We start from the raw sequence: 24,220 nt of genomic DNA on the forward strand, positions 1-24,220 counted from the left end.
AGCTGATCTCCCTGTGCCATGCAGCTGCTTCCCACTAGCTATCCACCCTATGTTTGGTAGTGTAAAATATGTCCATGCCACTCTCTCACATCGTCACCGCTTACCCTTCCCCCTCCCCATATCCTCAAGTCCATGCTCTAGTAGGTCTGTGTTTTATTCCCATCCTACCACTAATCTCTTCATGACATTTTTTTTTCTTAGATTGCATATGTATGTGTTAGCATACGGTATTTGTTTTTCTCCTTCTGACTCACTTCACTCTGTATGACAGACTCCAGGTCTATCCACCTCACTACAAATAACTCAGTTTCATTTCTTTTTATGGCTGAGTAATATTCCATTGTATAAATGTGCCACATCTTTATCCATTCTTCTATTTTTTAAAATATCTTTATTTGGGTATAAATGTTTTACAATAGTGTGTTAGTTTCTCCTTTACAACAAAGTGAATCAGTTATACATATACATATGTTCCCATATCTCTTCCCTCTTGCATCACCCTCCCTCCCACCCTCCCTATCCCACCCCTCTAGGTGGTCACAAAGCACAGAGGTGAACTCCCTGTACTATGCGGCAGCTTCCCACTAGCTGTCTAATTTACATTTGGTAGTGTAAAATATGTCCATGCCACTCTCTCACATTGTCACCGCTTACCCTTCCCCCTCCCCATATCCTCAAGTCCATGCTCTAGTAGGTCTGTATTTTATTCCCATCCTACCACTAATCGCTTCATGACATTTTTTTTCTTAGATTCCATATATGTGTTAGCATACGGTATTTGTTTTTCTCCTTCTGACTCACTTCACTCTGTATGACAGACTCCAGGTCTATCCACCTCATTACAAATAACTCAGTTTCATTTCTTTTTATGGCTGAGTAATATTCCATTGTATATATGTGCCACATCTTCTTTATCCATTCACCTGTTGATGGACATTTAGGTTGCTTCCGTGTACTGGCTATCGTAAATAGAGCTGCAATAAACATTTTGGTACATGACTCTTTTTGAATTGTGGTTTTCTCAGGGTATTTGCCCAGTAGTGGGATTGCTGGGTTGTGTGGTAGTTCTATTTGTAGTTTTTTAAGGAACCTCCATACTGTTCTCCATAGTGACTGCGTCCATTTACATTCCGACCAACACTGCAAGAGGGTTCCCTTTTCTCCACACCCTCTCCAGCATTTATTGTTTCTAGAGTTTTTGATGATGGCCATTCTGACCAGTGTGAGATGATATCTCATTGTAGTTTTGATTTTCATTTCTCTAATGATTAATGATGTTGAGCGTTCTTTCATGTGTTTGTTGGCAATATGTATCTCTTCTTTGGAGAAATGTCTATTTAGTTCTTCTGCCCATTTTTTGATTGGGTTATTTGTTTTTTTGTTATTGAGCTGCATGAGTTGCTTATAAATTTTGGAGATTAATCCTTTCTCAGTTGCTTCATTTGCAACTATTTTCTCCCATTCTGAGGATTGTCTTTTGGTCTTATTTATGGTATCCTTTGCTGTGCAAAAGCTTTTAAGTTTCATTAGGTCCCATTTGTTTATTTTTGTTTTTATTTCCATTTCTCTAGGAGGTGGGTTAAAAAGGATCTTGCTGTGATTTATGTCATAGAGTGTTCTGCCTATGTTTTCCTCTAAGAGTTTGATAGTGTCTGGCCTTACATTTAGATCTTTAACCCATTTTGAGTTTATTTTTGTGTATGGTATTCGAGTGTTCTAATTTCATACTTTTACATGTAGCTGTCCAGTTTTCCCAGCACCACTTATTGAAGAGGCTGTCTTTTCTCCACTGTATATTCTTGCCTCCTTTATCAAAGATAAGGTGACCATATGTGCGTGGGTTTATCTCTAGACTTTCTATCCTGTTCCATTGATCTATATTTCTGTTTTTGTGCCAGTACCATACTGTCTTGATTACTGTAGCTTTGTAGTATAGTCTGAAGTTAGCACTGAATCTGTAGATTGCTTTGGGTAGTAGAGTCATTTTCACAATGTTGATCTTCCAATCCAAGAACATGGTATATCTCTTCATCTATTTGTATCATCTTTAATTTCTTTCATCAGTGTCTTATAATTTTCTGCATACAGGTCTTTTGTCTCCTTAGGTAGGTTTATTCCTAGATATTTTATTCTTTTTGTTGCAGTGGTAAATGGGAGTGTTTTCTTAATTTCACTCTCAGGTTTTTCATCATTAGTGTATAAGAATGCCAGAGATTTCTGTGCATTAATTTTGTATCCTGCTACTTTATCAAATTCATTGATTAGCTCTAGTAGTTTTCTGGTAGCATCTTTAGGATTCTCTATGTATAGTATCATGTCATCTGCAAACAGTGACAGCTTTACTTCTTTTCCAATTTGGATTCCTTTTATTTCTTTTTCTTCTCTGATTGCTGTGGCTAGAACTTCCAAAACTATGTTGAATAATAGTGGTGAGAGTGGGCAACCTTTTCTTTTTCCTGATGTTAGTGGAAATGGTTTTAGTTTTTCAGCATTAAGGACGATATTGGCTGTGGGTTTGTCATATATGGCCTTTATTATGTTGAGGAAAGTTCCCTCTATGCCTACTTTCTGCAGGGTTTTTATTATAAATGGGTGTTAAATTTTGTTGAAAGCTTTTTCTGCATCTATTGAGATGATCATATGGTTTTTCTCCTTCAGTTTGTTGATATGGTGTATCACGTTGATTGATTTGCGTATATTGAAGACTCCTTGCATTCCTGGAATAAACCCCACTTGATCATGGTATATGATCCTTGCCTTAGGGATTTTACACTGATCTTTCTTTCATCAATGTGGAAGCTAGTAAGAGTTAGCCCCAGTGCTCAGTTAAGGTAAGGCTGATTTGCAAGTAAAGGTGTCCTCAAGATCTGACAGTGCAGAGCTGGTTCCACAGTATCTATCATATGCATTGGTGTCAGACTGACTTATAAAGCAATCCCTGGGTTTCAGGTACAAGAGCATACCTCAGCAGAGACAGGGTCCTGATAGCACCATCAAGGACAGAGTTTAAGTGCCTAATAGGTAGAAGGCATCATAGAAACAGAAGGGCAAAGTTGAAGTTGAAGGAGTTTAATAAACAGTGCAATAGGCAAGTGAGGAATGTTTCCTTAGGGCTGCTGTGACATCAAGAAAAGTGCCAAGGGACAGCTGCTGTGTAGACAGAGATCTTCAGCAGTGGAGGTGACACAGACTTATACTTGAAGCTCCAGATATTTGTTTCTTTTTTTTGTGTGTGTGGTACGTGGGCCTCTCACTGTTGTGGCTTCTCCCTTTGTGGAGCACAGGCTCCGGATGCGCAGGCTCCACGGCCATGGCTCACGGGCCCAGCCACTCTGTGGCATGTGGGATCCTCCCGGACCGGGGCAGGAACCCATGTCCCCTGCATTGGCAGGCGGATTCTCAACCACTGCACCACCAGGGAAGCCCCAGCTATTTGTTTCTTAAATAGCTTTGGTGATCTAGTCAGGTTTGGTGCCTTGAGGACCAATGATAGACAAGCTCTCTATCCAGAAGTCTTAGATCTGTGTTTGACAAAAAAAACGAAAACATATTTTCTGTCTACATCTGGGTTTTACTAACGTGTCTAGGTCCTCTGGGGGCTCTGTGAGTCTGGCATTCTCACCCTCAGTGGAATGATGGTCCTTGGGGTTGGGATGAGGACTCTGATTATGGTGATCTTGGCATCATCCTTCCTTCCCACAGGCTCCTGCCTGGACCGGCATGGTTGGTTGTCCTGGTGAAATGCCTAAGCAGGCCAAGTGTGCGCTTTTGTATGCTGAACCTCCAATTTTGACTCTTCAGGATATATTTCTGTATTCCTTCTAGTCCACAGAGCTTTAATTAGGGATATCTCTGAATTAGAATTCAAAATCAGGTAGCGAATGAAGTTTACTGTTGTGATTTTTTTGTGTGATAGAAGACAGAATGATAAAGAACCCATGAAACTTCAGGTTGTTCAGGGAGTTTGAAGGTCACTGGAGTAATGGTATTAAAGTTGGAAAATGACCCAATAAAAATAAATGCACTTCAGCCCTGTGAGTTGTGAGGTTCAGCCACTCTGACCGTAGTTAGTTTGAGAAGTCTTGGAGCAAATTTGTTGTCCAGCACAAGAAATGGGGAGAAGTTCTGGATGTAAATTAAGAAAGTGTCTTGAATGCAAGGTGAGGTGTGGCAATGAAATAGAAATATATATATATATATATATAGTAGAGAAATGTGTACCCCAAATGTCCAGTTGGTTGGGACAGGATGGTGGTGGTATGTTCCATACTTTGATTTGTTCTTTTGGTGTTCTGGTTAATTTGTGAGTGGTGGTTTGGGGAAAAATTAATTTTCCTTTAGAGGATAAGAAGGAGGGTAATCAGAATTGTAGCCTTAATGGGGTTAGATATTATCTAAGAAAACACCTCATAACAGAACAAGTCCCCTTGACAATTATTGTCCCATGAGAGGGATATGGCCCATTTATGACAATGCACATGTACTAGAAATATTGTTGTCAGTTGTTAGTAGGGCACTAGTTCTGTGATGAAATCATTGGTGATCATGGATTGAGAAAAAGAGGGCAAAAAAATCTCTGGTTTACAGGTGTGATCACTGGCTCCACAATGGATTTTACCTAAGACCCCCAGATTTCCAAACTACCAGAATTCAAGAATAACTACATGGAAAATGTTATGTTATAATAACTAGCTGCCATTTTCTTGGCAGCCCTGCATAATCTAAGTCCAGACATAACTAATGAGCAGAGTTTTCCTAAATAGAGTGGAGTCCTGGGCCAAGAAATACCTTTTTTGTTGGCTACCTAACCAGCATGGTTTTTGACTAATCAAGCTGTTTGGTGATCCTGTTCTCCATTAAGAGGTCTTATCTTTGTAATAAATCTGAGGTATTAGGGAGAGGTAAGAATTTCCTTTGAGAATGTTACTGATTTAGGCTCTGAATATTTTTCATAATGTTATTCTTCTTGACGTCATACTCTTCTTCTAAGATATAACTATCCTCTGAAAAGCTGAGGCAGAAATCATGACCCAAGATCATATTATTCTTAACTCACTAATCTTCCAATTGTTCCCTATTTCAAATATTTATTAGATACTCAGGCATACAAAGGTTCATACTTACTGCAGCTATTTTTGTAACCAGTAGCAATTAACAGAGTGGTTTATGTTATATATTCCTCAATCATTCGGACAGTGTCAGTTAATAGATACTTCATGCTGTAATAAAGACTTAAGAGTAACTCCAACCTTAAGCTTAATTAAGCTTAAGTATAAAGGGAAATAATGATATAATTTCTGACTGAAATAATTTAGGTGAGAATTTACTTCAGAATAATACTATATTAGTTTATATCAACTGAGCTTCAGTTACATATTATGTTAGAGTTGGGGGCTGAAAATAAAACACCAGTTAAAATACAGGTACATTTGATATCAATAAGTATGAGTATGATCTGAAAAGTGGAAATGAATCATACATATTCACCAGGGAGCAGCTCCCAAGGCCTCAAAGTGCCATATCCAGTGTTGTACTAAGCCTTCTGCCGAGTGTCAGCAAGCATATGCAGAATTTTAAAAAGTCTAAGTGGACATTTACATATTAATGGTGAATTCTGAGAAGCCAGAATACATACTACTAATAAAATCTATATCCATTTTTTTTTTCTAGTGGCAAAGAGAAGACTAGCTTTTCCTAACTCACAAGTTTTGGAAATATTATTCCAAGTTATTACCTTTGGGGAATACATTGCTTATATTTAGACATACTGTCAATTTTCCTTCTCTGTCCATTCCTCTCATCTATGATTTATAACACAGCTTTCCCTTTAAAATGAAAGGTTTTGGACCAAATCTATCCTTTATCTAGGTTATACATTGAATGCCTGTTCTGTGATAGGCATTGTTCTAAGTGAAAACAATGGATATAATGTAAAGTCTCCTAAATGCTCTGAGCAGCAGGTGACAGGGGCAGGGGTCACAGCAAACAAACAAGAAGGGATAGTTTCAGATCATTAAGGTTGTGATGGAAGGCTTTCTCACCAGAGGCTCCATTGTGCTGTGGTTTTTGCAGCTGTGTTTGTCATCAAGCAGTCACTGAAGTGCCCAGTGGCATTTTGGCAGCAGCGAAGCACAATTACACAGCTTTAGAGAGCTTTCTAAAATAAAACATGTAAAACAAGGACATATATAGGATAGGAAGTGAATGAGGGTAGAGGGCACATTATAAGAGTGGTAAGGAAAGGCCTTGTTGAGGCCTAGCTGATGAGAAGAAGATAATGACAAAGACCTTGAGGAGGAGGAGTGTTCTAGATGGAGGGTCTGCTGCATGCAGAGTTCTGAGGATGGATCCAGTCTGGAAGCACAAGGCACAGATAGAAAGCCAGTATTTCTGAAACAGAATGAATGAGGGTGAGTAGGAGATAAGGATAGAGAGGTAGAGGCCAGAATACAGGAACTTTATACACCACAGTATGTTGCTAATGATTTTAATTGCAGCAAGAGGCCATTGGAACTTTTCAGCAGTAAAGTGATTTCAGTTGATTTGCTGTTTGAAATGTCACCTTGATTGTCAGGAGAAGAATAGATGGAATAGTGTGGAGTAGGATGGATGGGCAAGAGCCAAAGCAGGGAGGTTGGACTGGAGGACTTTACAAACTCCAAGATATGATTTTGGCTTGGACCGGGAAGTTAACAGTAGAGACAGTGAAAGACAACTGGGCTTGACCCAGGCATTGGAGGTGGAGACCTTTCTAGTGTATTTGGCCATGGGCAGTGCTGGGAAGATGCAGATTAGGAGGACTGCTTCATTCATGCAATGAATATTTTTAAGTCACTATTCTGTTCCAAGTTCTATGTTAGACTCTGACTATATTATAATGAACAAAGCCAATCACAGTCCTTGCCTTCTTTAAAACTTAAAATCTGGTGGAAAGCATCATTGAAATACCATACAAATAGAAAAATAACTACAAGCTCAGAAAAGGGCAATGAAGGAGACCTAATTTAGTCTGTGTGTGTGTGTGTGTGTGTGTGTGTGTGTGTGTGTGTGTGTGTGTGTGTGTGTAGTAGAGGAGGGTATGCCAGGTGAGGGAAGGCTAAGATTTGAAAAGGAGGTAGAGTGTAACTAGGTGAGAAGCAGTGGCGGTGCAGCAACAACAGAGGGCTTAGTCCTGATGGTAGGAAGGGAGTGTGACACAGTTGAGAAATGGACCTACGAGGGCCAGCAGGGCTGGAGGACAAGTCGGGGAGAGGGAGAAGAGGTTGAAAAGGGTGGCACTGAGCAGACTATAGATGGTCTTGCAGGCCATGTATCCTAATAACTATGGAAACCCATTAAAACACCAGCCTAATTACTAAGATTTCTCTTTCTAAATTCTGTGTTTTTCTATGCTATAATCTGAAATAAGAATATGGCAGAACTGCAAACTGACCTTCAAAAAACAGTGAAATTGCTGGCATTTGATTAACATAATTAGAGTGACTCTCAAAGAATCAGCATGCATGATCATCTTGCCTTCAGGTGCAACTGAACAATTCAGAATAGCACAGTCATTAGAGTCCTGGTATTATGACACCATTCATGCTATCTTTCCCAAACTTGGACTGCCTTTGGCTACTGTCCCGTAGGCTCTTCTCTTGGACCCCTGAGTTTTATGAGCTTATGCAGCATGGAAATATGTACAGTGCGTACCTGTGTAGATAAACTAAAATAATTGATAAGGCGCTTGTGGAGTTATGAAACCATATCAGATGATATTAAGAAGGTGATTAGATAATTTCCAGGAATTAAATAAAAAGATTATGGATATTCCTGCCAAACTTTCTGCTCTCTGGGAGAAAGGTATTAGAATCATGAAAGAGCCATCTGTCAGGAACATGAGTCGAGCCCACTGCCCTCTTGGCATGCCCTGGACCCTCATGAGAAGCTAACACGGGGAAGACAGAGCTTTGAGGAGAGGAGGGAAACTAGCCTCTGGTGCTTATGATTTAACCACTGAAATGAGCCATTTCAGACACCACTAACTTTTTTTTTAAAACATCTTTATTGGAGTATAATTGCTTTACAATGGTGTGTTAGTTTCTGCTTTATAACAAAGTGAATCAGTTATACATATATATATAACCCCATATCTCTTCCCTCGTGCGCCTCCCTCCCTCCCACCCTCTCTATCCCACCCCTCTAGGTAGTCACAAAGCAATGAGCTGATCTCCCTGTTCTGTGCGGCTGCTTCCCATTAGCTATCTATTTTACATTTGGTAGTGTATACATGTCTATGCCACTCTCTCACTTTGTCCCAGCTTACCCTTTCCCCTCCCCATATCCTCAAGTCCATTCTCTAGTAGGTCTGCATCTTTATTCCTATCTTGCCCCTAGGTTCTTCATGACCATTTTCTTTTTCTGTTTTCTAGATTCCATATATATGTGTTAGCATATGGTATTTGTTTTACTCTTTCTGACTTACTTCACTGTATGAAAGACTCTGGGTCCATCCAACTCACTATAAATAACTCAGTTTTGTTTCTTCTTATGGCTGAGTAATATTCCATTGTATATACGTGCCACATCTTCTTTATCCTTTCATCTGCTGATGGACACTTAGGTTGCTTCCATGTCCTGGCTATTGTAAATAGAGCTGCAATGAACCTTTTGGTACATGACTCTTTTTGAATTATGGTTTTCTCAGGGTATATGACCAGTAGTGGAATTGTGGGGTTATATGGTAGTTCTATTTTTAGTTTTTAGTTTTGTTTGTTTGTTTGTTTGTTTGTTTGTTTTTTGTGGTATGCGGGCCTCACTGTTGTGGCCTCTCCCGCTGCGGAGCACAGGCTCTGGACGCGCAGGCTCAGCAGCCATGGCTCACGGGCCCAGCCGCTCCGCGGCACGTGGGATCCTCCCAGACCGGGGCACGAACCCGCGTCCCCCGCATCGGCAGGCGGATTCCCAACCACTGCGCCACCAGGGAAGCCCCCAGTTTTTAGTTTTTAAGGAACCTCCATACTGTTCTCCATAGTGGCTGTATCAATTTACATTCCCACCAACAGTGCAAGAGGGTTCCCTTTTCTCTGCACCCTCTCCACCATTTATTGTTTCTAGATTTTTTGATGATGACCATTCTGACCGGTTTGAGATGATATCTCATTGTAGTTTTGATTTGCCTTACTCTAATGATTAACAATGTTGAGCATTCTTTCATGTGTTTGTCGGCAATATGTATCTCTTCTTTGGAGAAATGTCTATTTAGTTCTTCTGCCCATTTTTGGATTGGGTTGTTTCTTTTTTTGATATTGAGCTGATGAACTGCTTGTGAATTTTGGAGATTAATCCTTTGTCAGTTCCTTCATTTGCAAATATTTTCTGTATTCTGAGGGTTGTCTTTACATCTTGTTTATGGTTTCCTTTGCTGTGCAAAAGCTTTTAAGTTTCATTAGGTCCCATTTGTTTATTTTTGTTTTTATTTCCCTTTCTCTAGGAGGTGGGTCAAAAAGGATCTTGCTGACTGTTCTGCCTGTGTTTTCTTCTAGGACTTTGATAGTGTCTGGCCTTACATTTGGGTCTTTAATTCATTTTGAGTTTATTTTTCTGTATGGTGTTAGGGAGTGTTCTAATTTCATTCTTTTACAAGTAGCTGTCCAGTTTTCCCAGAACCACTTATTGAAGAGGCTGTCTTTTCTCCACTGTATATTCTTGCCTCCTTTACCAAATATAAGGTGACCATATGTGCGTGGGTTTATCTCTAGGCCTTCTATCCTGTTCCACTGATCTATATTTCTGTTTTTGTGAAAATACCATACTGTCTTGATCACTGTAGCTTTGTAGTATAGTCTGAAGTCAGGAAGCCTGATTCTTCCAGCTCCGTTTTTCTTTCTCAAGATTGCTTTGGCTATTCAGGGTTTTTGTGTTTCCATACAAGTTGTGAAATTTTTTTTTCTAGTTCTGTGAAAAATGCCAGTGGTAGTTTGGTACGGATTGCACTGAATCTGTAGATTGCTTTGGGTAGTAGAGTCATTTTCACAATGTTGATTCTTCCAATCCAAGAACATGGTGTATCTCTCCATCTATTTGTATCATCTTTAATTTCTTTCATCAGTGTCTTATAATTTTCTGCATACAGGTCTTTTGTCTCCTTAGTAGGTTTATTTCTAGATATTTTATTCTATTGCAGTGGTAAATGAGGGTGTTTTCTTAATTTCACTTTCAGATTTTTCATCATTACTGTATAGGAATGCAAGAGATTTATGTGCATTAATTTTGTATCCTGCTACTTTACCAAATTCATTGATAAGTTCTAGTAGTTTTCTGGTAGCATCTTTAGGATTCTCTATGTATAGTATCTTGTCACCTGCAAATAGTGACAGTTTTACTTCTTCCTTTCTGATTTGGATTCCTGTCATTTCTTTTTCTTCTCTGATTGCTGTGGCTAAAACTTCCAGTACTGTGTTGAATAATAGTGGTGAGAGTGGGCAAACTTGTCTTGTTCCTGATCTTAGTGGAAATGGTTTCAGTTTTTCACCATTGAGAATGATGTTGGCTGTGAGTTTTTCATATATGGCCTTAGGTTGAGGTAACTTCCCTCTATGCCTAATTTCTGGAGGGTTTTTATCATAAATGGGTGTTGAATTTTGTTGAAAGCTTTTTCTGCATCTCTTGAGATGATCATATGGTTTTTATCCTTCAGTTTGTTAATATGGTGTATCACATCGATTTATTTGTGTATATTGAAGAATCCTTGCATTCCTGGGATAAACCCCACTTGATCATGGTGTATGACCCTTTTAATCTGCTGTTGGATTCTGTCTGCTAGTATTTTGTTGAGGATTTTTATCTGTGTTCATCAGTGATATTGGCTTGTAGTTTTCTTTCATTGTGACATCTTTGTCTGTTTTTGGTATCAGGGCGATGATGGCCTCGTAGAAAGAGTTTGGGAGTGTTCCTCCCTCTGCTATATTTTGGAAGAGTTTGAGAAGGATAGGTGTTAGCTCTTCTCTAAATGTTTGATAGAATTCACCTGTGAAGCCATCTGGTCCTGGGCTTTTGTTTGTTGGAAGATTTTTAATCACAGTTTCAATTTCAGTGCTTGTGATTGGTCTGTTCACACATTCTATTTCTTCCTGGTTCAGTCTTGGAAGGTTGTGCATTTCTAAGAATTTGTCCATTTCTTCCAGGTTGTCCGTTATATTGGCATATAGTTGACTGTAGTAATCTCTCATGATCCTTTGTATTTTTGCAGTGTCAGTTGTTACTTCTCCTTTTTCATTTCTAATTCCACTGATTTGAGTCTTCTCCCTTCTTTTCTTTATGAGTGTGGCTAATGCTTTATCAATTTTGTTTATCTTCTCAAAGAACCAGCTTTTAGTTTTATTGATCTTTGCTATTATTTCCTTCGTTTCTTTTTCATTTATTTCTGATCTGATCTTTATGATTTCTTTTCTTCTGCTAACTTTTTTTTTTTGTTCTTCTTTCTCGAATTGCTTTAGGTGTAAGGTTAGGTTGTTTATTTGAGGTGTTTCTTGCTTCTTAAGGTAGGATTGTATTTCTATAAACTTCCCTCTTAGAACTGCTTTTGCTGCCTCCTATAGGTTTTGGGTCATCATGTTTTCATTGTCATTTGTTTCTAGGTGTTTTTGATTTCCTCTTTGATTTCCTCAGTGATCTCTTGGTTATTTAGTAGTGTATTTAGCCTCCATGTGTTTGTATTTTTTTACAGGTTTTTTCCTGTAATTGGTATCTAGTCTCATAGCATTGTGGTCAGAAAAGATACTTGATATGATTTCAATTTTCTTAAATTTACCGAGGCTTGATTTGTGACTCAGGATATGATCTATCCTGGAGAATGTTCCATGAGCACTTGAGAAGAAAGTGCATTCTGTTGTTTTTGGATAGAATGTCCTATAAATATCAGTTAAGTCCATCTTGTTTAATGTATCATTTAAAGCTTGTTTTTCCTTATTTATTTTCATTTTGGATGATCCGTCAATTGGTGAAAGTGAGGTGTTAAAGTCCCCTACTATGATTGTGTTATTGTCGATTTCCACTTTTATGGCTGTTAGCATTTGCCTTATGTCTTGAGGGCTCCTGTCTTGGGTGCATAAACACTTACAATTGTTATATCTTCTTGAATTGATCTTTTGATCATTATGTAGTGTCCTTCTTTGTCTCTTATAATAGTCTTTGTTTTAAAGTCTATTTTGTCTGATATGAGAATTGCTACTCCAGCTTTCTTTTGATTTCCATTTGCATGGAATATCTTTTTCCATCCCCTCACTTTCAATCTGTATGTGTCCCTAGGTCCAAAGTGGGTGTCTTGTAGACAGCATATATACAGGTCTTGTTTTTGTATCCATTATGCCAGTCTATGTCTTTTGGTTGGAGCATTTAATAATTATCGGTATGTATGTTCCTATTACCATTTTCTTAACTGTTTTGGGTTTGTTATTGTAGGTCTTTTCCTTCTCTTGTGTTTCTTGCCTAGAGAAATTCCTTTAGCATTTTTTGTAAAGCTGGTTTGGTGTTCCTACAATCTCTTAGCTTTTGCTTGTCTGTGAAGGTTTTAATTTCTCTGTAAAATCTGAATGAGATCTTTGCTGGGTAGAGTAATCTTGGTTGTCGGTTTTTCCCCTTCATCACTTTAAATATGTCCTACCACTCCCTTCTGGCTTGCAGAGTTTCTGCTGAAGATCAGCCATTAACCTTATGGGGATTCCCTTGTGTGTTATTTGTTGTTTTTCCTTTGCTGCTTTTAATATTTTTTCTTTGTATTTAATTTTTGATAGTTTAATATGTGTCTTGGTGTGTTTCTCCTTGGATTTATCCTGTATGGGACTCTGTGCTTCCTGGACTTTATTAACTATTTCCTTTCCCATATTAGGGAAGTTTTCAACTTTAATGTCTTCAAACAGTTTCTCAGCCCCTTTCTTTTTCTCTTCTTCATTTAGTACCCTATAATTCGAATGTTGGTGTGTTTAATGTTGTCCCAGAAGTCTCTGAGACTGTCCTCAGTTCTTTTCATTCTGTTTTCTTTATTCTGCTCTGCAGTAGTTATTTCCACTATTTTATCTTCAAGGTCACTTATCCGTCCTTCTGCCTCAGTTATTCTGCTATTGATCCCATCTAGAGTATTTTTCATTTCATTTATTGTGTTGCTCATCGTTGCTTGCTTCCTCTTTATTTCTTCTAGGTCCTTGTTAACTGTTTCTTGCAATTTGTCTATTCTATTTCCAAGATTTTGAATCATCTTTACTATCATTATTCTGAATTCTTTTTCAGGTAGACTGCCTATTTCCTCTTCATTTGTTAGGTCTGGTGGGGTTTTATCTTGCTCCTTCATCTGCTGTGTGTTTCTGTCTTCTCATTTTGCTTAACTTACTGTGTTTGCGTCTCCTTTTCACAGGCTTCAGGTTCGTACTTCTCGTTGTTTTTGGTGTCTGCCCCCAGTGGCTGAGGTTGGTTCAGTGGGTTATGTAGGCTTCCTGCTGGAAGGGACTAGTGTCTGTGTTCTGCTGGATGAGGCTGGATCTTGTCTTTCTGGTGGGCAGCTCCACATCTGGTAGACACCACTAACTTTGGACTATGCTGTTTTGTGACTCAGTACCTTCTCATTTACCAGTTGGGTTTGGATTTTCTGTCACCATTTGGAAGTTGTGACTGATCTATTTTTGTATCACTGAAGGTGACATGATGCATTCTTCTTTGCAACATAATAGAGACTGGTTTTTGGCCATACCAGACTGCCCAGTCACAGACAAGGAGATGGATGGGAGTGGGGCATAGCCTAGCCATTCCACCATCTCCATGACAGGTTGTCAGGGAGTGTGAAAGGAGAAGTTCCCCATCTACCTCTTATTAGGGGTGTTACCTTGAGACAGTTAACCTAGGCTGTGTTTGCTTTAGCTTTGCTATAGGAACTCCTTCCATGGTTATTGTGAAGCTTCCATGAGATATGGGCCATGAGTCCTAGGATAAAGAGGAAGCCATGTTTCTCCATAGCCATTGGTAGGCTCTGAACTCCAGCACCAACCAGAGCCAGAGCTTCCGGGAGAAGGTGGGGACCAAGTACTGGGGCACATTCCCCAAGGAGTCTGTTGGGGTTATCTATTACTGCATTAAAAACCACCCCAAAACCTAGTGGCATAAAATAAGAATGATTTTATTATGTTCACAAATTCTATGGGTCAGAAAGTCAGACACAATAGGCATAGCTTGTTTCCACTCCATGACATTGAAGACTTCAGATGGGGACACTCAGATGCTAAGGGTGACCTCAGCTGGGAGTTTCTCCACTTGCATGTCTCTCTCCCAACTGCATTGACTAAAGTGACTCAGAGGCTAGGCTTGACTGCCGGTGTCCATCAGATCACCTATTCATGGCCCCTCCACGTGGTCTGGAATTCTCACAGCATGGTGCTGGGTTCCAGAGGGAGCCTCCCGAGAACTTGGTGGACATTGCATGACCTTTTGTGATACAGCTTTGGAGGTCATGCAGCATCGTTTCCATGTAGGCTATTGTTACAATGCCACCCTTGTAACCATACCATCACAAGGCCATTAAGCCTACCCCAGTTTAATGTGGAGGGCAGTTAGACTCCACTCTTATTTGTCTATTTATTTATTTATTTAATTTATTTACTTATTTTTCATTCAAACAGAAAGTCACAAAAATTATAATCATCCTCAGCAGTTCACTCCCATGTAATTTTTTTTCAGCTTAATCTTTTGTTAGCACTTTTATGAATTCATCAGTTTTTTGTTTTTTTCTTTTTTTTAATGTTATTTCTGTCTTTATTTTTTTCATCAGTTTTCCATTAGAGTTCTGAAAATACTTATTCATTCAGTTCAGCAGTATAGTCTGTTACCAGAAACCTGTACTTGTCAGAGTCTTTTTCATGAATTCCTTGAAGATGAAACCCTTTTATAGGAACAGTTTTACAAAAGCATCAGAGTACAACCAGAACTGTCTGTAAATGACAAAAGACTTAAAAATGACCATGGTTAGGGCTTCCCTGGTGGCGCAGTGGTTTAGAATCTGCCTGCCAATGCAGGGGACACAGGTTTGAGCCCTGGTCTGGGAAGATCCCACATGCTGCAGAGCAACTGGGCCCATGAGCCACAACTACTGAGCCTGCGTGTCTGGAGCCTGTGCTCCACAACAAGAGAGGCCACGATACTGAGAGGCCCGTGCACCACAGTGAAGAGTGGTCCCCGCTCGCTGCAACTAGAGAAAGCCCTCGCACAGAAATGAAGACCCAACACAGCCATAAATAAATTAATTAATTAATTTTAAAAAAATGACCACGGTTAAAGATTTGATGAAAGTTCATAATAATGCAATTGACAAGGAAATTTAGTTATTTCTGAGATATACATTTTAACGTAATAACTAGAATTATGACTTATAACATTATACCAAAACGTATAAGATTTTTGTAAATTTCATGGAATTAGACTCCACTCTTAATGGGAGAATCACAAAGTCACCATGCAGGAGAGCTGGTGGAATGGAAGATATTTTGTGGCCATCTTTGGGAAATACAACCTGTCAGAGAATCACAGCATCTCAAGGCTGAAAGGGTGCCTAAAATTGACCCTCAGGCATCCTTGGACAGTCACCTCAGTCTCCTTTGCAATGTTCTGGCCTATGCTCACCTAGCCTGCATGGGTGTGTGCTTGGTATGTGGTGCCTCCTGCCCAGTGGGGCAGCCCCTTCCACTTTGGAGCTGCTTGGACCTGTACACATTTGCTTCTTTGGTTGAGGTGCCATCTGTAGTCCTTAGTTTTCTCCCCTAATTCTCATATACTGTCTGTACTGTTGCCAGGGGCAGGTGCCTCTCTGTCCTTAAACACAGCTCAGTGGAGACAGCTTCCATGGACTCTAAGTCCTCTCACAGCCTAGTATCCCAGCTTTACTAGCCCTTCCTCTGTATTCCACCCCCATCTCAGCCCGGATCCTTCAGAGACTGTTCAGGTTTGTCCATGAAGTAAATACCCTCTTGGGTGCCTCCCCAATCCCTCCTTTCCATTTGCCCACTGCCAGAGCTTTGATTTCATTTAAATGGTTTCTTTTCAGCCCTAGTGGGTGACCTTGATTAATGAGAACCATTGGGAATAATTCTATTCATTGTGCCAGACATTCATTTAAGAGCAGGCATGCAACTCAAAGGAGACATAAAAGGATGATTGCTAGGGATTTCTGGGATTTTTTTCCCTAGAAGGAATGGTAAGATGAGAAATTCGCCTTTTTTGCTTCTGACCCAGCTGTGATGACTGGAGCAACAGCAGTCATCTTGGGGACCATAAGGACCCATCCAGTGAGGATAACTGAAAGAGAGAAAGAAGTTGAGTGTTTGGAGGATTTGTTGTACCAACAAATTGACCAGCCCTGAAATTGCTTAATTTCCAGACTTTTTTTTTTTTTTTTTTACATGAGAGACTAAATATCCTTATAATTTAAACCATTTTTTCAATAAGTATTTAGTTCACACCTAGGCATTCTTATAGCTGCAAGGGGCACAACAGGGAACAACATAAAAATCCCCCATAGGGCTGACATTAGTGGAGGAGACAGCCGACAAATGATTAAATGAATGATATGGGGCTGAAACATTTCACTCTTCCTGGCACTTCTCTCTGCCCAGAAGCTGACCTGAATGGGAAGGCTCCCTTGTCTCATGACTTCCAGCTAAGTTCAGCCAAGCGGTGCCCCAGCAGGAGACCAGGAGGTGGAGAAGAGAGAAGTCAGAGTATTTCTTCCTCTGCTCCCTCCAAACCTGGCAAGGGTTTGGCAGTGGATGTTCCTTATCAGAAGCCACAGTTCCAGCTCCTATTGAGCTTATGTGTCACATGGCTCCACCTCTCAGCAGGCTCCAGTAATCCTGCTTCCTGACACTTTACCTCCAACACTCCTTGATCCCCTAATCCTGCCCCCACTCCCATCATTCATCCTTCTTTGATCTCCTCCCTCTCCCAAGGGTGCAGTCTCTTCTACCCGAACCCCGACAGATGTGATGGTAAGTGCTACATAGAAAATTAATTCAAGGAGGGTCACAAGTACAGAGGAGAGGAACAGATTTAAAAGGCAGACTGTGATAGGTCTCAGTGAGAAAGTGACATTTGAGTAAAGATAGGAAGGAGTCATAGATATCTGGTGTGTAGGAGCATTGCAGGCAGAGGGAAGAGCCTGTGCAAAGGCCCTGAGGTGGGCCTGGGCCTGGATGTTCAGGGAATATCAAGGGAAGTGGTGTGAACAGAACAGAAATAATGAGAGGAAGAGGAGTGGAAGGTGATGTCAGTGAAGCCAAAGGACAGAAGCTGTTAGTGCGTTGAAGTCACTATAGGACACTGTACTTGTGTATAGGGGCCCCTGCAGGGGTGTGAGCAGAGAAGGGACAGGCACTGATTGTGTGTTAACAGAATTGCCTGGCTGCTATGTGGGGAAAGCACTGAAGGGCCAGGCAGGAGCAGAGATTCCAGCTAGAAGGTGACTGCATGGACTGGGCAAGAAAAGATGACGGCCATAGCAGCAGATGTGAGATGTGGTTGAGTTCTGGGCATTCTCTGAATGTGGAGCAGCCAGATTGCCAACAGAGCAGTTGTGGGCCTGTGAGATAGAAGAGTTAAAGATGACTTCAAGGTGTTTGGCCCAAGCACCTGGAAAGATGGAGTTGGTATTGCTGATACTGGGAAGGCAGAGAAACAGGACTAGAAAAAGGATGCCAGGAGGTCCGTTCTATACACTTGAAGTTCGAGGTGTGTGCCAGACTGTGTTTTGGCAGCCCTCAATGCACCACATTTCCTGGGGTTCACATGTTTGTGCTGGCCCTTCCCCTTGTTCCTGGATTGGCCCAGGGACCCGCTTGAATCCACTGAATGCAGCACAAGTGATAGGGGGCCTGTTCCTGGCGTGGGTCTTGGGAAGGCCTGACACCTTCTGCTTTTGCACCCTTGGAAGCCAGCTACCATGCAAGAAGTTGGCCCACTCCCAGACCACCATGATATGGAGAAGACTGGGAAGCCACATAAAGAGGCTCCCGTGGGGGAAAAGCAGACATTGACAGTCCCAGCTGTGCCCCCAGCCAGCACCGGCACCAAATGCTCACAAGCGTGAGGCATTACCCCTTGCAGTTATCCCAGCCGACAGCATGCGAAGCCAAAGAATCATCTAGTTAACATACAGTACCAAGAGAAATAATAAATTGCTCTTTCAGGTCTTAAAAAAAAAAAAAAGAAAGAAGAAAGATTTGGTGCATCATTCTCAACTGGAGGTAAATAAATGGGACTAAAATATTACTATTATCACTAATAAACTCTAGGCTAGAGAATGTAGCTTAGGAGTGAGAGGCAAACAGGCTTCCAAACTGGATGCTCTTTGGGCCGACTTACTTGTCCTGTCACAGACGCCCAGACAGGGGCAGGCTTCACTATGCTAGGGAGAAGATTCTTCCCCTAGAGAAGCAGAAGAGAATGCCAGCCCTCTGTGGGGAGCTACCTCCCATCCGGAAGTGATGAGAGTCTGAGATGAGCATATAGATTACTTCCAAATTTATCAGTCAGATAAATTACACTGTTTCCTCTGGTGCAGAGCAAGGAAAAGGGCAGAAAAAGGTCATCAGTTTTACTAATTGAGCTCCGTTCACAAAGTAAGAAACATCATGAGTGGGAAAGATGTTCCACCCTTCCCCCTCCTCTACTGCTATAGATTGTAGCTCTTCCCTTGTCAGTTTTATCTTCTACCTGTGCTATCCAATACAATAGCTACTAGCCGTGTGTATTAAAACATAAATTAATTTAAATTAATACATTAAAAAATTCAGTTTCTCAGTCACTCTGGCCACATTTCAACTGCTCTGTAGCCACATGTGGCTAGTGGCTCCTATATCGGACAGTGCAGCTTTACAACATTAACACTATCATAGAAGGCTCTATGCGACAGTGCTAACATGAGATTTTTATCTTTTTCATCTTGTATCATCAGTGCCTGTAACCAGGCCTGACTCAGAGGCACTTAGAAATGTTTCTTGAATGAATATATGAAAATAGACTATTGTGATTTTGTTTTTCAAACCTGCTTCCCACTGTTGCTTTCTATGCAACAAGATATGAAAATGGAACACAGATATTTTGTTAAATAAGTCGGTTGAAGAATATGCATCATTTGATCTTATTTTTATTTAGAAATAATTGTTTGTATGCACATAGATATATATGTTTAAAAGCACAGGGAAAAGTCTTGAAAGATACTCACCAGACTGCATTTACCATCTAATGGTTGAGATTGGGGAAGGGAAATGAGGAACTTTTTTACTTAAAAAACTTGTTAGTAGGAAAATATATTACTTTAGAGTAAAAAAAAAAAAAAGTAACAGATAGTATGTTAATTTTCTTGGTTTATTAAGAAAATCATGGCTATTCTTTTTTTTTTAACATCTTTATTGGAGTATAATTGCTTTACAATGTTGTGTTAGTTTCTGCTGTATAACAAAGTGAATCAGCTATATGTATACATATATCCCCATATCCCTTCCCTCTTGTGCCTCCCTTCCACCCTCCCTATCCCACCCCTCTAGGTGGTCACAAAGCACCCAGCTGATCTCCCTGTGCTATGCGGCTGCTTCCCACTAGCTATCTATTTTACATTTGGTAGTGTATATATGTCCATACCACTCTCTCACTTCATCCCAGTTTACCCTTCCCCCTCCCAGTGTCCTCAAGTCCATTCTCTATGTCTGTATCTTTATTCCTGTCCTGCCCCTAGGTTCATCAGAACCATTTATTTTTTAGATTCCATATATGTGTCTTAGCATATGGTATTTGTTTTCCTCTTTCTGACTTACTTCACTCAGTATGACAGACTTTAGGTCCATCCACTTCACTACAAATAATTCATTTCTTTTTATGGCTGAGTAATATTCCATTGTATATATGTGCCACATCATCTTTATCCATTCATCTATCGATGGACACTTACGTTACTTCCATGTCCTGGCTATTGTAAATAGAGCTGCAATGAACATTGTGGTACATGACTCTTTTTGAATTATGGTTTTCTCTGGGTATATGCTCAGTAGTGGGATTGCTGTGTCATATGGTAGTGGAACCTCCATACTGTTCTACATAGTGGCTGTATCAATTTACATTCCCAGAAAAGCATCGCTATTCTTAATATGAAATATTAATGAAAGGTAATTTTAAGAGTGAATAAAGTATTAAGAGTGTTGAGGTATAATGACAAATCACAGCCATTGGCCTGGTGAGTGTTGTTTGCAAACCATGGAATCTGTTTCCTAAGGAGTGTACAGAGTAATGTTTTCTTTCCCAAAACATGGCTCCCTTGCTAAACTGCAGAGAAAGATAGGGCCAGATGGCACAGTTCTCATTTTTCTGTTATACCTCCTGACCCAGCAATGTACTTTCTCCCACCTCTCCTGATAGAAATTACTTTTGTTCATTGTAGGAGCAGTCTTTACCCTGGGAATGTACCTAGTCACTGTGCCCGAATCAGAATACTGACACACTGACTGTGATAATCTTCTTGCTTTACTTTGCCTTACTTTGCCACTTGTTTGGTGGTTTATGAGCTTACAGATGCTGGACCAGAATGCAGTACATAAAATAAAGACATTCCGTTTGACAAGGCCAAACCTAAATTGCTGAAGCAGGACATTAAAGCCTGAAGCAATGCCTTAAAAAGGAACTAGTGCCATCTAACCCACACCAAAAGTCAACTTGGTTTCAAAATGAAGATCTTTAAAAATGCTACATGCTTGGGCTTCCCTGGTGGCACAGTGGTTGAGAGTCCGACTGCCGATGAAGGGGACATGGGTTCGTGCCCTGGTCCGGGAAGATCCCACATGCAGCGGAGCGGCTGGGCCCGTGAGCCATGGCCGCTGAGCCTGCGCATCCGGAACCTGTGCTCCGCAACGGGAGAGGCCGCAACAGTGAGAGGCCCGCGTACTGCGAAAAAAAAAAAAAGTGCTACATGCCATAGTACTTTCATTCATTTAAAAATAATGATGGATTCTAAGCTCGGGTATACCACCATGAGGGTGATTCCATCCCTTAGGAGCTAATATTTGAGGAGGTTGAGCTGTTTAGTAAATTACTTCTTTCTTAATGTTTTTTTCTGTTACTGTTTCTGTTTTTTAGACCCACTATGAAAATGGGGAATATATCATCAGGCAAGGTGCGAGAGGGGACACCTTCTTTATCATCAGCAAAGGAAAGGTAAGCCCTGGTAGCATGAGAGAGAGATGCACAGGGGAGCCTGAGGCTCATCAGCAACCCGTGGAGGAGCACATGTGCAGGGTGTTGAGCTGTTTGAGGTTTTTCCTTTTCTGAAACTGATAAATATTTGAGAAGGTATCTCCTGAAAATGTGGAAGAAGAAGGAAAAAGTATAACTTGGAAGACCAGCGAACAGTCTTTGTTCTACAGTATAATAATCATGATGCTAGATGCCACTGATATGTCTGCATAAATGGAAAATTTTCCATAATAATTAAAAAAGAAAAGACTAAGGTTGCTTAAAAAAATCTCTAACAGGAAAAAAAATCCATCCAGTCATTAGGAGCAGTAATATTGTAATAATTAAATATCTGGACTTTCAAATCAGATGGCCCAAGTTTGAATCCAGCTGTGAAACTTACTAGTTTTAGTACTCCCTAGGCAAGTTACTTAACACTCTGAGGCCAATCAGGAAGTAAATATATTCATGTTTCATTGTATCCTCGTAAAGAAATATTTAATGGATACTAAGAAATTATTAGAAGTGGTTAAGTATAGGGGAAGGGGTAAATATAGGGTAGACAGGGACATAAATAAAAAATCATAATTTATTCCTTACATATTTTTTTAAAGTTTAATATTATAAATAATAATTTTTTAAAACCCAGATATGAAATTGAGAGAATTGGAAAATGAAGACATGTAGATTAATACTTTAATATTATATTGCTAAAAATACCTTAAATTTCTTTCAACAGAAAAGTCTTAATCATTTTTGCATTTAAGTGTCATTTCACTATGTGCAATGTGATTTGAACTTATTTTGCTTTACAGTAAGTGATCCTTAAAAAGAAGTTATAAGTACTAAGTAAAGTAAAACACTGGGAAGGAAATGCAGGTACAAGGGGATTTATATGGCAGTTTTCACTTTTATAATTATCACTTTAAAATAATAAGTCAATTTATTTCTTCTAATTTAACAAATATGACTGACTTTATGGCTCATGTAAAATAGGCAAGAGAGATTAACAGAGCCACCATGAACAGGATATGTTGAAAGATTGTAGTTTTTGTTGGATCACATTTTAGAGAATTCTCTTTGGACTAATTGTGAATTTTAAATGTGCATATGTCAATGTTTACACCGGTGGAATATCCCACTAAAAGGAAGAAAACAATATTTATACTTTTTCATACCTGTTCTTTTGACTAATATCAGAAAGCCTGGGATAGAAATAGAAGTCAGGTACTGGCTTCCTAAAAAGCAACATGAAATGACATCTGACCACAGTTATGGGTAAAATTATACCTTGTATTTTCCAATGTTAGAGGATAAGAAATGTTAAGATTTTTAGGTTTATATATAAATTGTTAGAGCTTACCATTTATTGCTTTGTTCTTAATATCGACAGAAGAATCAGGGAAAACTGAAAATCCTCATGGGTATAAATTATTTGATTGGTCACGGGGGGCTTTTTGCCCTGGCAATCCTAGATTTATTTTTTTATATTATATTGCTGATTCTTTGCTCCCATGGAATGATATGTTTATCCATTAAGAAGAATTTCTGACAGGCTTTTGTGACTACCAAACTACTGCAATTTCCAGCACTGCCTAAAAGAAGTTATGGTTTGTAACCAGTTTCAGCTGAAGACAGGTGCATTTGTGGTGCTATTTTATGAGTTTTGTAATATGTATACATAGAAATAGCATGGATATTATACCAGAGGAACTGATTCCCTTGGCAGTATTTCAGACCACTGTAGGGATTCTGGGAGAGAAGTAGTAAGAATATATTGGAATTTTTTGACACATCCAAGATTTTTTTTTTTTTAAACCAGGCATAGATTTTTCCTAACCTTCTTTTTCAGGTCATACAACTTAGCTGCCATGATTCTTAATTATACTAATTATATAATAATATATGATTGATTTAGTATGTTAATTATATGAATTCTAATATTAATGTATTGGAGTTACTACATTAAGTTTTAAGAAGCAGAAGGTGAGCACACTTAAATCCCAAAAGGAAGGAATAGAAGATGATAAGAGAATGAGAGTAGGTTCAGGTGAGCAGGCAAATAAGTTGTAGAATCGAAATTTTCTAAAATTATGTGTGTTGTTTTAGGTGTACAGATGTCACCTTGTTTTCATTGACATTTAAGAATTTATAAAGGATAACTCTGACAAAGATATTTTCTTTGTTACCACCAACCTGGCTTTTCCTTAGAAAATGTGAGAAAGAGACACATAACAGGGGCTGTACAACTACAAATGGATTTCCCCTTGTTCAAGTTCACTTATTTAAGAGTAAAACAGTTTTTATTTTTCTATAAAGCACATTCACACAAAGAGAAAAGCATTATAAAATAAACTTGGAAATATTTGTTTTTTCCCCCATTAAAGCTATACAAACTGAGTTTTCTAAAACTTGGGCAGAATCCTTCAGTGATGTCTAGAGTACCTAGTTCTGCCTCAGGTAGAAGCTGAGTTAGTTCTTTATACTTTAATCAGTCCATTCCAATTGCCTGGAAACCTGACTTGTTCCCCCCAACAGTGAACCATACAGCACTCAAGGATTCATAATTAAGCATGAAAAATATCTCTGATAAAACTTTATGCCAATGTCCCTCTAGTTGTGTTGCATCAAAAAAAATCTCTCCGTAAATAAGTGGAACCAAAATTGAATAAGATTGGTCGACAAAATTTCAGAATTTCAATAATAATTCAAAAGCATTTTGATTTTCTGATTCTATTTAACTTATCTTGTATGCTACCATTAGGAAAAAGTATTTCAAAAATTCTTGTTCATTAAATGCTACTTAAAACCACATGGCTTTGCTTAGAATTAACAAGGGTTTAAGCATGTTGCTTAAACAAATGGGCTTAACACAATATTCAGTGTTGCTGAATATGGGAAGTACGCTCTTATGGAAATTTTGTTTGTGTGTGACATTTTATATATATATATATATATATATATATATATATATATATATATATAT

General features: G+C 39.3%; 1 protein-coding gene across 2 annotated transcripts in view; it reads left to right on the forward strand.

Moving 5' to 3' along the window:
• The window catches only part of PRKG1 (protein kinase cGMP-dependent 1), a 1,199,831-nt gene that overhangs the window by 978,383 nt on the left and 197,228 nt on the right, over positions 1–24,220 (forward strand). For both annotated transcript variants that reach the window (XM_059053703.2, XM_059053702.2), the window contains exon 6: positions 21,139–21,216. In XM_059053703.2, the coding sequence (XP_058909686.1) occupies positions 21,139–21,216 (78 nt within the window). The remainder of the gene's footprint in view (positions 1–21,138; positions 21,217–24,220) is intronic.

Source organism: Kogia breviceps, chromosome 2 (genome assembly GCF_026419965.1).
Source record: "Kogia breviceps isolate mKogBre1 chromosome 2, mKogBre1 haplotype 1, whole genome shotgun sequence".
NCBI classification, from domain to species: domain Eukaryota; kingdom Metazoa; phylum Chordata; class Mammalia; order Artiodactyla; family Physeteridae; genus Kogia; species Kogia breviceps.